This window comes from Crocodylus porosus, unplaced genomic scaffold (genome assembly GCF_001723895.1).
Source record: "Crocodylus porosus isolate Cpor-Errol unplaced genomic scaffold, CroPor_comp1, whole genome shotgun sequence".
NCBI classification, from domain to species: Eukaryota; Metazoa; Chordata; order Crocodylia; family Crocodylidae; genus Crocodylus; species Crocodylus porosus.
This window is the reverse complement of record NW_017728932.1, coordinates 11,307,793-11,320,193: the sequence shown is the minus strand read 5'-3', so window position 1 is coordinate 11,320,193 and position 12,401 is coordinate 11,307,793. Positions and strand designations below refer to the sequence as shown.

The following is a 12,401-nucleotide window of genomic DNA, read 5'->3' as shown; positions in this document are numbered from 1 at the left end:
TGGGGAATATCCCTGGGCAGATGAGACTTATGGTAAGAACCCTGCTGCCATAAGAGAAAGAAGCCTAATGTCACGATGCTCCCTCATTTGCTCCTGCAAGTGCCTGCTTGCTATCAGAGGACAATCCTGCTCTGGATTTACTCCAGTTACAGGCTTTTATTTTGAGAGCAGTGCTGCCAGGCATGCCAGCCCTTTCCCCTACTGCTTGGAATGCAAAGGAAGGGAGCCCGTGTTATGTTTCCTGTCTTATCTGGGCTTCATCTCACTGATGAAAACTGAAAACTGAATTAATCTCAATCCCTGATATGCATGAGTTAATGTTTGCAAGCTAGGCCCTCTGCCTGGGCTGTGTTTGGCTCCCTTCATGTAGTTGGTTCCTTGGGATTGTGCACAAACTTCCTGGTTGCTTTAGTTCATGTGTGGAGTTGTCATTTAGGCAGAAAATGGGTCTTTTGGGCAGGACGACTCTTTCCGCTGAGCAGGGAGCTTGCACTTCGAATTTATCTTGGATCAGAGGCAGCCCCACTCCTGAAGAGGTCTCAAGGCTCGGAGCTGGGACTTGGGCAGGCTGCTGTTCTGTTCTTCACTGTCAGACTTGAAAGTGACCTAGAGGTGGTCATTCATTAACTTGCTTGACGTGACTGAGAATGCGGACATCCAGCCGTTTATGGAATGGCTGAGCCACGTGCCAAGGGTGCTGAACGTGGCCGTATTCAGCACTACTCGGTGTGTGCTGGTGTTTGATCAGTGCTGTCTTAAGCCTTTTCCCTTTGCTCATTTCTCCATCCCTTTTTTGCATCTTCCACTGTGCAAATCTCTTCCACACCTGCTTCCCCATCCTAGCTGCTGCAACAGTCACTAGTGGAGCAATAGCCACCGCTTATTTGATCACCCCCGGGAGGAGTGAAGAATGGGAGTTCTCACCTGTGAGCTGTTTCAGGCCTTCTGTTTGCAGACTCGGGGTTTGCCATCATTCTGGTGCTACTCTGAAGTCTCCCTCTTGCACCAGTTTTGGCAGATGCATGAAGTGGGCTGGATTGCAGCCCATACTAAATGCTGGTGAAGCCAAAGAGGAAAGTACTACTCTGCTTCCTGAAGCATTTGGTTTGTTGGCTTTGCTGCCAGTGTATTTAAGATGTTGAAGTACAACAGGGCAGCGTGGAAAAAGAGACCACCTTAGGTGATGATTACCTTTTAACTATTTTATAGGGCATGGGCTATCTTCATGCAAAGGGGATTGTGCACAAAGATCTGAAGTCCAAGAATGTTTTCTATGAAAATGGAAAAGTTGTGATCACAGATTTTGGCCTGTTTGGGATTTCAGGTGTGGTCCAGGAAGGAAGGTAAGTTGGTAAACTGTTCAGTCCATTTTCCAGTGAGATGCAGTGAACAGATGGATAGGGGGCACGTTCCATTTTCAGTTGGTATCAATGGGGAGTAACTATTGGCTTCAGGCACAGGGGACTTAGAATTAAGCTGAGGCCTTATACCTAATGGCATAACAAAAAAACCCAGTACCATGTGGATGCATTCTAGCAGTGTAGTCCTTTTAACAGCAGATGGAAATGTACTTCGACCCCATTCCACAAGGCCTTCCACGAGCAGGCCGATCCTGCTTCTGCCCTCTAGCACTGAGAGATGTTGTGGAGGAGGAATCAAGGACATGGCCAGAATTCATTGCGCTACATTTTTTTCCCTGCTGCTTTCGGTCTGTCAGGCTGCCTGGCTTATGCTGTATAAAATGGGCCTGACCCTGGCTGAGCATGTCCTTGTGTAGCCTCAGAGAACAGAAACCAAAGAGGGCTTTCCAAAGGCCGGAAAAGAGCAACTGAGTTAGACCCAATATGGAGATTTGGGAGAATCCTTAAAGTAATTAACCACGCAAGGAAATTTTAAACCATTAAAAAAACAAATGCGCACAAAAAGAAAAAACTGTGATCAGCTTTTTCCAAGTCGCTGTAGGCTCTGTTCAGTCAAATTCACTGTGTTCAGCTGTAGCACGAGGGCAGTTAACTAATCTTGCTTCCTCTCCTTAGATTCAGACGAGAGAATGAACTGAAGCTGCCCCATGACTGGTTGTGCTATCTGGCCCCTGAGATAGTTCGTGAGATGGCTCCTGGGAAGGATGAAGACAAGCTACCCTTCTCCAAAGCTGCAGATGTCTATGCTTTTGGGTAAGAGCTAGACACACAGCTACATCTTAGGAGTGGTAACCTGCTAGATTATCCAAGGTCTCCAAGAAAAGAATAGTTGATCTGACGGGCATTGGGATAGGACTGGTAGCCCAGGAAGATGAATAGCTATGGGCTTGCCATCCATGGTGCAGGATCCTTTGTTACAGAGCAGACAGGCTCGAGGTAGCTGCCAGAAGAGAAGGGGTAGCCTTGGAGTCGAGGCCCAGCATGGGGAGGTGAGAGATCTGTGTCTCTTATCCTGTATGGCTGAGGAAGTCCAAGGCACAGGCCAGCAGGGGATCTGCCCATCTGTAGAAGTGGGGATGACCGTGCTCACCCTCCTCCCAAGAGTGGGGTGTGGCCGAACATCTTCATTGACTTTGCAGGACTGTGTGGTACGAACTCCAGGCCCGAGACTGGCCGTTCGAGAGCCAGCCTGCCGAGGCCCTCATCTGGCAAATCGGGAGCGGCGAAGGTGTGAAGCAGGTCCTGGCTACAATCAGCCTGGGCAAAGAAGTCAGCGTAAGTGGAGTCTGCAGCGATCTCTCTGGCCCACTGCTGTGCAGAGTCGACAGCCAGTCTGGCGCAGGGAAGGAAGATTAACGCTTCAGCTAAATACACTTTTTTTCAGCTAAGGAGCAGGGAATGGGAGAAGGATGGTCCCAATTCAGCCCTGGGTCACCAGCCCTTCAGGACAGAGTCCGTTAGCCAGACACCAGTTATCTGAACCAGTTGTTTCAATGCAGTCTTTGCCTCCAAGCTGCATGGAGCAGTGGTGGGGGGGACCTTCAGGGGACTTGGTACCCCATCCGCCTGTTGGGAAAGCATTTCACTCTAGCCTCCAGAGGTCCACAGGCAGAACTTGGTTTGGGATCTGTGCAGGACATGGTGGGGAAGAGGTGTGGGACACAAGGGGGGCACTTCCACCTACTCTACAGGCACCCACTCTTGGTTAAAAGCAAGGCTCTGAGGTACAAAAGCAGATGGCAGTCAGGAGAGGGTACCCTGGAGTTTGGGCACCCAGCTTGCAACAGGGCTTTCCAAAGCTGCTGAACACCTGCTAAGTGTGGCACGTGTGAAGTGTCTCAAGCTGGTCACCTAAACAATGGAAACCCTCAGAGCTGCAGGTCAGGCAGTCTGTTGCAAGTGGAGAGAATGACACCTGCACGTGTCCTCCCCAGGAAATCCTCTCAGCGTGCTGGGCTTTTGACCTGGGCGAGAGACCCAGCTTTACTCTCCTCATGGATATGCTTGAAAAACTGCCAAAACTGAACAGGCGGCTGTCGCATCCGGGACACTTCTGGAAATCAGCCGAGTGAGTATCCACCGTTGCTTGGGGTATCTGTCCCCCTTTCAGTCACTCAGACAGGGAGAGTGATTAGGAGAGGTAATGCATCCTGGGGAAAATGTCAGGACTACTTTGGGTTAAAAAGAGTCGCTTCATCTTGATATTAAACAGAGCATAGGTGTTACATAAGTGTTGACAGTGGGGGGGGAGGGCACAACTCCGCACCACCCTTCCTGCTGCTGTCCAGTGCTGGCCCCACTGATGCAGAAATCTGGAGGGGCATGTCACCTATGCTTTGGAGAGGGAAATTTGAGCTCCAGACCCAAACCTGCTCGTTCCCACAAATGGAGTTTCAGCTCTGGCTGTAGCAGAAGTGCATTAAAGGATCCATAATGATTTTCAGAATTAAACAGCCACTCCAATTTCAAGAATGAGTGTATACAGCGGGGGTTAAGCAGCTGCTCAGGTGCCAGGGTCCTCTCAAACCAGAGCACACTTGCAGAATACTTCAATCATCTTCGTGAGCTGAACCTCTAATTTTTTTCTGTTTTCTCTCTTTTCCTCCCTGATGGTTCAATCATCCTCACCCATCTCTTAACTGTTCGCAACCCTCCTGTGGCACCTTGCCATAATTCCTTGACTGCTGCTGTTTGTTGCAATCGTGGCACTTCCTGATGTTTCTTTTCTTGAACGGGTCATCACTGTTCGATCTAACCTGGCACTGAACGCTTCGGATCTTTTGCAATGCTCTGAAATGCGAATGCTTCCTCCAAGACCCTGGCATCACTACTATACAAAAGGACTCTACAATCAGAGATTGAACATTTACTGTCCCTTCATTGATAAATAGCGCTTGCCCTGTATTCTCCCTTTCCATCAATCTGCTCCATGCCTAAAGCACTCTGAACCTTTTATCTCTGTCCCGTTCCAGTAACTGTTTTAAAGAAATCTGGGTTTGTTAGAGAATTGGCATGAAAAGTAGCACCAGTTAGTCACAATTCAGTGGCGTGGTACTAGAAAGGCAGAGTATCTGCTTGAGCCTGAACACTTCAGTGAAGCAACAGTGGAGTGATTTCAAGAGTAAGCTTTAGCCCTAGTCCATCCTGCTGTTGGGTGAAATTAGGCTCTTTATGTTTAATCACAACATTGCAAATGTTGGGTCTCATAGAATGGTTGAAGCTTACACTAAGGCTTACTCACATCCTTGTGTTTTGTGCTGCTGCATTTTTGTGCTTTGGTCAGCGTTGCTTTTTTCTGATTCCAAAAAATGCTTAAACCCACCTTTCATCTAGGGAGCAGGGCAAGCTTGTAAGCAACAGGCCAGTTCCTGTTTTCTGCATCCCAGTGGAGTTGGTGGGAATTCAGTTACAAGATTAGGCCTGCCCTTACAATAGAGATGAATGGGCTCTTGGCAGATTGTACTTGAGGAGATCATACTGAACAGAAACAACATTGCACTGGCCTTTAAAGCACATACTTGTCAATATGAATGGGTACTATCTTTCAGTTGTAAACCATAAAAATAATAGCTTTTTCTCCTTTGGGATTTTGGCCAAGATATTTAAAGTTATCCGGGCACTTGAAGTTGTAGGAACGTACGTGCGTGCTTTTGAAAATTGAAAACACTCACTTTGTTTCTAGGACGATCAACGTCCTCTAACAGGAAGCAGGAAGGGCATAAAACCTTAACTAGGATTCTGTAATTCTGCGACAGTTGTCTGCGATAGCAACCTGAGAACTGGGCAACCCCTCCAGCCCCATGTTCCCCAAGCTGCCCCAGCCCTTTTTGAAGGGACTGTTTGGAGAAGGCTGTGTAGACCCCCAAGCCCTTTTTGACTGGGCAGAAGCGGCAACACCTAGTTCAGGATGCAACTGCCCACAAATCATGGGGAGAGGGCTGTGTTCACCTCTTCACTCTACCCAACTCCTTGAATCACTCCAGAAGAACATTCAACCACAACTAGCCTCTGCTTGATCCTAACCTGTCAGCCAGAGGTAAAAGGCTTTACCTATCTGCTTACCATTCCCCCTCCCTGACTTTTGCATAAAGGACTTACTTATATACTGCATTTGCAGCACTGGGTTTGCTGAGCTGCTTCTCTTGAGTTTGCTAGATTAGTAGCCATCTGGGAAGTCTCCTCTCTTTGCTGGAGATAATTACAGCAAAAAAGAGCACAGTATTCAACCAGGTCTCAGTGCTTCAGTCTAGTGCCTTGTTTTTCCACACAGTAAAGGATCTGGGAGCCACTTTGAATTGTCATGAACAATATGGCCCCTTTTCACTAAGCCAGCATTTCCTAGAAGCGTCAAAGTGGTCATTTGGAGCTTCTCTCTAGGGAAGCTGACTCAAGTTGCTCTTCCATAATAGGTGTGCTGGACTATCTTAGACTATTCATGCAGGAAAATGTATGTTAAAACAACAAGCTCTCCCAACTGTAAAGCTGATCCAGTAAGACGCATCTCCTCCTAGATCTTAACTACTTGCATATTCTCTGGATGGTTACAACCACAATGACATATAGGGAAGGCCAGGTGATTCTGGAATAGTTGGTATATTTCCAAAACAAGTTTATGACTGTGAAATAAAAGCACTTTTATTCTGTATTAGGGTCTGGATATGAAATTATTGGAGAACAGTTGTTTCCCCTGAGTAGACAAGCTCTTGGAGTAGTTTGTATAGCTTGTCCTAATGGGATGCCACCTTTCCCCTGTGTGCTTTCAACCTGAAACACTTGAGTGTCAATAGTGACTGATGCTTGCATCTGAATTAGTGCCCTCTGAAACCAACCAGCTCCTAGCTGTTGTTTCAAGCACTCAGACTGAGACAGAACACTAAAATCTTGTTTAATTTTGGTATTAGCTTTACAGTGTATAATTCTTAAGGGCTTGCTTCTGGTGACTGCAAACTAACTCTTATTGTGTCTTCCTCCATATTTCTTTATAGGTTGTAGCTACTGATGCAATAACTGGGTCTGCCTTGCATGCTTCCCATGTGTTGTATTCTAATCGGCAACTTGGACAATCACCTCTCACTTAAAGGCAAAACAAATCACACCAAATTTAACCTTGGGACATAACCAACACTCCATGAGTTCCTCTTTCCTGCCTTTCCTCTTGGTGTGGGCTGTTGGCTTGAATAACAACTCCTGTCTGCAAGAAAAAATTGCTATCTAACATGGCCATCTGCGTTCATTTCTGAAGCGTTTCAACAGGCTGTAACTTCTGCCTTGAAATGGTCTTGCAGTTACTGTCTAACTCCTACTACCTATGTACTAGCAGGCATAAGCAAGATGAACAGCACTCTGCTTGGACTGCCTTGTCATTTTGTTGTTGCTTGAGTGGTTTCTGGTCGTGCACATCCTGTACGCATCACCCAGCAAAGCGCCTGGGATCCGAACTTCTGTGGACCCTTAGGTTGCCCCTCAAACAATTGTGGCTGTACTGTGTTTGTACTGGGTACCTTTTCATGGGCCCAAAACAATCAGGAACGTAATTCACATAGCAAGTCAAGGGAGGTGCCAAGCTGTGCATCTGGAGCGGGGAAAAAATAAACCCAAGTTACTGGAAGCAACTGGGACTAGAGCCAGTTTGGACCAAAGTCAATTCCAGTTTTGTCATCAGCTGGAATGGAAACTGGATGAGATTGAGTCCCAGCTGCATGGAGAGGCCTGGAAGACCATAAGACAGAAGGTAGCATGCAAATTACCAGCTGCCCTCTTGGTGCTGAGAAGCACTAGCGTCCCTGGCCAAGGAAGTCTAACCCTGGCCCCTGGGTGCTTAGCCTTCATGTTCTCCCATCCTGTTCTCACTAACTTGTGCATGGGTCAGAAGCAGGAAGGAGACAGGAGGCTCCCTTGTGGTCCCCCACCAACTGAGGAACAATCCAGCTCCTTAAGTTTTCTCAGTTGCTTTGTTAATTAGGGTCCCTGTTTAGTACTTTCTGGAAGTCCTACTGACTTCAGCGTAGGCATGTGCTTTGCAGAACCAGGGCTGGCACAAGTGGACTTTTATTTATTTTTAAGTTAGTGTTTTAACTTACTGATTAAGATTGCGGGGGGGGCAGAATGAAATGAGAGCCACTGCTAGATCAGCGAGTGGTAGTTGTCAGTGAAAACATACCGGAAGCCTTTCTTTTCCTTGAGGATGTTGTGTCACACTTCCAGGCAGCCAGGTGCCTATGTATAGTGCTGTGTGAAGGACTTTCCTTATAACATTTCACGGGTTCATGGTTTCTGCCTTTTATGTAAACTGAATGGGGGCATTTTGTTAAATCTGAATCCTTTACAGTAATCCTAACTCACCTTTTCTGAAGGACAGGGTAAAAGATCTTTGTGTGCTTACTCCAGTCTGTAAGGTGAAGTGTGTGGGTGTACTGTGTTGTGCATGGTTTATTTATTTTTTCAAACAAAGTCCCTACACCTTGCAGAGCTCTCCCTTTTCCTGACTCGAACCATTGTTTTCTACCTTTCTAAGATCAGGAAAATCAATTGTTTTTCTCCCTCCCTGATCAATAGATTAGTTTAATTTCCTTATTTCCATGGGGTTGGGAAAGAAAAGCCATGGCTTTTTGGGAGGGGTCAGATTTTGAAGGGCAGCAAAGCATCCACATCTCAGGGCATGTCCAGACAAGCATGGACATTTGTTTCCCTGGGGACAAGTAGCAGCACCATACCTTGTGCCACTGCTGCTTGCTCCCAGGGAATACCTATACCATGCATGCTCTGGTGCGCACCTGGATGGGGTAGCAGGGGCCTGCAGCTGGAGTGTGGCTCTGGCAAGCCATGCTCTGGTTTTGGGCGGTACACACCACTGCCACGTGCACTGCCCCATTTTGCAGCATGGGTGTGTTTGACCCTAGGATCTCCCCAAGTCAAACCTCCTCCCGTCCCCACCAAGCTGCAGGCTAGCAGTGTGGGGAATGCCTGCATGTGCACTGTGTGGCTCCACATGTGGGCCTGCAGTGCCACATACTGCACATCTGCACTTGGCTGGATGTGGCCCAAGTAGGCATTTAACACCTATTTTGTGCTTTTAAAAAAAAATACTTGCCTTAATTTTTTTTTTTCCTGGCATTTCTCCATGCCAAAGCAGAACAGACTTGAGCTGGCTGCACCCTACCTTGCAGACTGTGGGAGACAGGACTTTGGCTAAATCCTGTTAACAAGGCTCAGTATTGCTTGTTTAAACCTCTTTTGCTGAATGACCTTGCATTGTGTGTGATTGCTGGGTCTAACCCATTATATTTCCTTTATAGGACTCTATAACGTTGTAAGGCAAATCCAAAGTAATTTTCTCTCCCTCTCCTTCCCCACTCTTTCCAGCATTAACAGTAGCAAAGTTGTCCTTCGTTTTGAAAGATTTGGCTTGGGAATCCTGGAACCAAGTAATCAAAAGCTATAGCATGGTGTATAGTTGTCTCGTTGAGTGTTGTCTGCCTGCTTACACAACCCGTCAGAAACCTTCATGGCATCATCTGAACCATGGAACTCATGCAGCCACCTGGGAATGCCATGCAACCATCCATTCAAACTGCTGGGTGTGATCCGAATTCTGCCTAAGCACCAATGGTTATTTAGAAACATTGACAGAAGTGGGTGAAACTCTATTTATGTTTTTAAAAAAAAAAAAAAAAGTGTTAAACTGTTGTTTGAAAAGTGTGAGCATTCAACCATCACTGAAAAAGAACTAGTTCTTGTTGCATCTGTGGACTAGCTCAGGGCAAACTTTTGCCCTCCACGCATTCACACAGTTTCTGCTGAAGCCAATGGAAGTTGCTTGCGTGAGAGACACTAATGCAAGTGGTTGAAACAAGATGGTCCCCAGAATCTTTCCCCAAACAAATTGCTAGAACAGAACCATAAGCATTTCCTCAAAGTGATAACATCTGCACTGCACTGTCATTTACTGGAGCTAGTAGCTGACCTCCCACTCAGGTTTTCCCACACTATCACCCAAACTTTGGGCTGGTTCCAAGTTCCAACCTCAGTTACTCTTGCAAATCTGGACTTGGTTGTCAGTACTGGACCACACTCAGTTCAGGTCTAAAACGGAACAGAATCCTGAACAGCGATGAGAGCAAAACCTCTTTCTCAAAGACTCTCTCTTCATGGGAAGGGAGGATTTTCAAGAATGGCCTCCTGGTAGCAGTTATCCATTTCCCAGTGAAAGCCAGTGACACTCAAGTTTCCAAATCCTTCAGAGGTTCGCTAGGATTTCACCCTTCCTTCATGAATGTAATTTCTCAGTAATCGGTTACCAGCTGCACTCTGTATCGTTGCACTCACGTAGGAGTTGAGGTCTCCATTTCCAGTGCAAGACAATGTGTCCTCAGTACCTCTGGGCTTGCTTGCACTGGTGTAATTGGAAGCATTTACTCTGATTTTTCCAAGTGTGTAATTGCTGCCAGCAGGGGAAAGAATAGCAGCACCACATCTGTACTGTTTACTACAAGCTGAGGGGAAACGGCAATAGAGACTGCTGTCAACATCATACTGCAGCGGGGTCTATAAAAGCCCTACTCTCGACACCATTTTTCAGCATGGGGACGCTGATGCATGAGATGCTCCGGGCACTTTATTTTATTTGGAGCCAGTCTAGTTAAAGCACCACCCCCAGCATGTGTATGAACACCCTCAATGGGTATAGAGCTAGTTGAGGAGGTGAAGGCAACAGAATAGAGGAAACCATTCATTTATTCTGGGGCTGAAGTTCACTCCTATACATGAGGTTAACCTGGCTACTACAAAAGTCCCACATGAGGCCGGATGTAAGGCAACTTGCACAGAGACATCAATTCCTTCTTTTCTGGGGTTTCAGAATTAGCAAAATCCAGTCCTGTAAATCGGAGATGTGGTGCATGAGAAACACTGCTACGTAGTTCTTGTCTCCTAACCACAGCTCCACTTTCAGTTTCAGCACATTTTCCCCCTGCTTTTTAACCAAACCAAGCCCAAAAGACAATTGCCTGATTTCCTTTTCATGACAAGCAGGTTATGCAGAGTGTGGACAAAAACTACCTGCATCTTTCTTGCTGGGCCCCAGCCTGGCTTGGGGGCTAGAGCAACTGATCTTTTTTAAGCAATGTGTATTTTGGGTGGAAACTAGAAGCAACACAACCTTTTGTTCAGGAAGAGGAGTCGCATCTTGCACCTCTTGAACAGATATGTCCCCCATTGTTAAGGGGCATGCCACCTGAACACCTAAAATACCTGGCTTTGTTCAGGGCTAGTACAGCTGAATCACCCCGCTTGCAAGCTGCACTGCAGATGTCTCACAGGCGAGGTGCAGATGCAGCCGAGCTCTTTTGCGACACCTCATTGCAAAATAGCCCAGGCTGCCCAAACTTCATGCAGGGGGAGGCTGACTGTACAGCTGAAAAGAGCCCAAACGAGCAAGGGAGAGAGGTTCACACAATGCAGGGCAGGTCAGTAAAATAACTGTGCTTCTAAGTAATGATAAATCACCATGTACAAGTCTTGTCTGCAGGTTTATGTAACTACATAGGACCGAACCAGTCAGGGGCTCCCCACCACCCCATCAGATGCACAGCAGATGCTCCGTTACACATTCATTCCAGCAGCGGCAAGCTGAGCAAGTGCTGCTTGGTACTGACACTCGAAGGAAACAAAGAAATCCTAGTTCTGCCAAAGCTGAGGAGGGTTTCCTGGGGGACCTCAGTGGGACAAGGATTTGGGCCCTCAAAAAAACATGCACAAGAAGCCCTAAGGCTGTTGTGTCCCTGGTTAGCAGCAGCTGCGTCTGCACAGTCATCTCACCACTTCCTAACCGTCACATGCTTATGCCACCCACCGGCCCCTTCCAAACCATTTGTGGAGCAGAGAAAATGGGGTTCACAACACCCCAGGGATGGGTGTGTGGGAGGGGCAGGGTTTTCACTAGTGGGGAAGGCCAACACAGCTGGCACCCACATAGGCATATCTGTTCCCCAGTTCTAGCACAGTAAGATGGTGCAAAGGGTTTCTGAGTGTGGCGTTCAATGCAATGTAACAAGTGGGGGCCAAAGATAACGTGTGCTCTTTCTGTGGCAGATAAAGTGCTTTTACTCATCTTGAATGTAAAGAAAGAACAGTGGGTTGTGTGGTAGGAGCCAGGTCTGGCACTGAGGTACTCTTTCACCTTCCTCGCCTGAAGCTGTCTGCATGTGGAGCAAGTGATCTGCACCATCTAGCTACTGTTAATATCAGCTCTAAAGAAAGGTCAAGTGATGGCATCAGGTTTAAGCAGAATCCTGCTGCAAGAGGTGATGCCTAAATATTGGGCCTGGAGTTGGAAGGCAGTTCTTCAGTGCATCTAAAAATTACCTTCAGCAGATTTAAGGCTGATGAGACAAAACCTCCATTGGCTTCAACATGAATTTTTCCCAAGCACAGTAATATTCTTTGTGAGTGAGAACTGTTTAATTCCCCTTGAGCTCTAAAATGTCAGTCTTTCAGGTGACTGAGTTTGACTATGTGGCAGCAGTAGCCTCGGTGTACTCACTGCAATTCATTTCTGCAAGTTGCACGGGTTAAAATTGGACCCTGAAGCTAAGGTGCCCAGACCTTCTCAGTGTGGGAACACGCCTTAGCAAGAAAGTAGGAAAGGAGTCCGAGAGACTCTTTCTTCATATCATAAACCACCATTCACAATCTTGCAAAGCATCCCTGGCTTCCCTTCACCACCAGCTGTCATCTCTGGCAACATGCTATGGCCATGCAGGGGAAAGAAAAAAAAGTGTGTGGGGAAGGGGGGAAGTTGCCAATCTTCTAACAAAACCATCAGCTGAAAAGAGAAAGCTAGCACCACATGATCAGTCAGCTTGGCGCACCACTTTGATGCCCACTGCCCTGAATAATTCACACATTTTGGAAGTACCCTGTACAAAGACCTGTGGCCTGTTCACATGTCAGCACAACACCCACCCCGATTTCTATGGGAAT

The 12,401-nt window shown here is 47.0% G+C and overlaps 1 protein-coding gene across 6 annotated transcripts in view; it reads left to right on the top strand.

The window, feature by feature from the left end:
- KSR1 (kinase suppressor of ras 1) overlaps nt 1-9,094 on the top strand; it is an 89,568-nt gene extending 80,474 nt beyond the window's left edge. For 3 of the 6 annotated variants that reach the window (XM_019545591.1, XM_019545589.1, XM_019545594.1), the window contains 5 exons: nt 1,210-1,343; nt 2,037-2,174; nt 2,561-2,696; nt 3,356-3,489; nt 8,784-9,094. In XM_019545591.1, coding sequence (XP_019401136.1) covers nt 1,210-1,343; nt 2,037-2,174; nt 2,561-2,696; nt 3,356-3,489; nt 8,784-8,862 — 621 coding nt within the window. In that variant the 3' untranslated portion in view covers nt 8,863-9,094. Of the gene's footprint in view, nt 1-1,209; nt 1,344-2,036; nt 2,175-2,560; nt 2,697-3,355; nt 3,494-4,236; nt 6,115-6,406; nt 7,266-8,783 lie in introns of those variants that run through there. The other 3 variants (XM_019545592.1, XM_019545590.1, XM_019545593.1) reach the window with 3 other exon arrangements.
- The last annotated feature ends 3,307 nt before the right edge of the window (nt 9,095-12,401 follow it).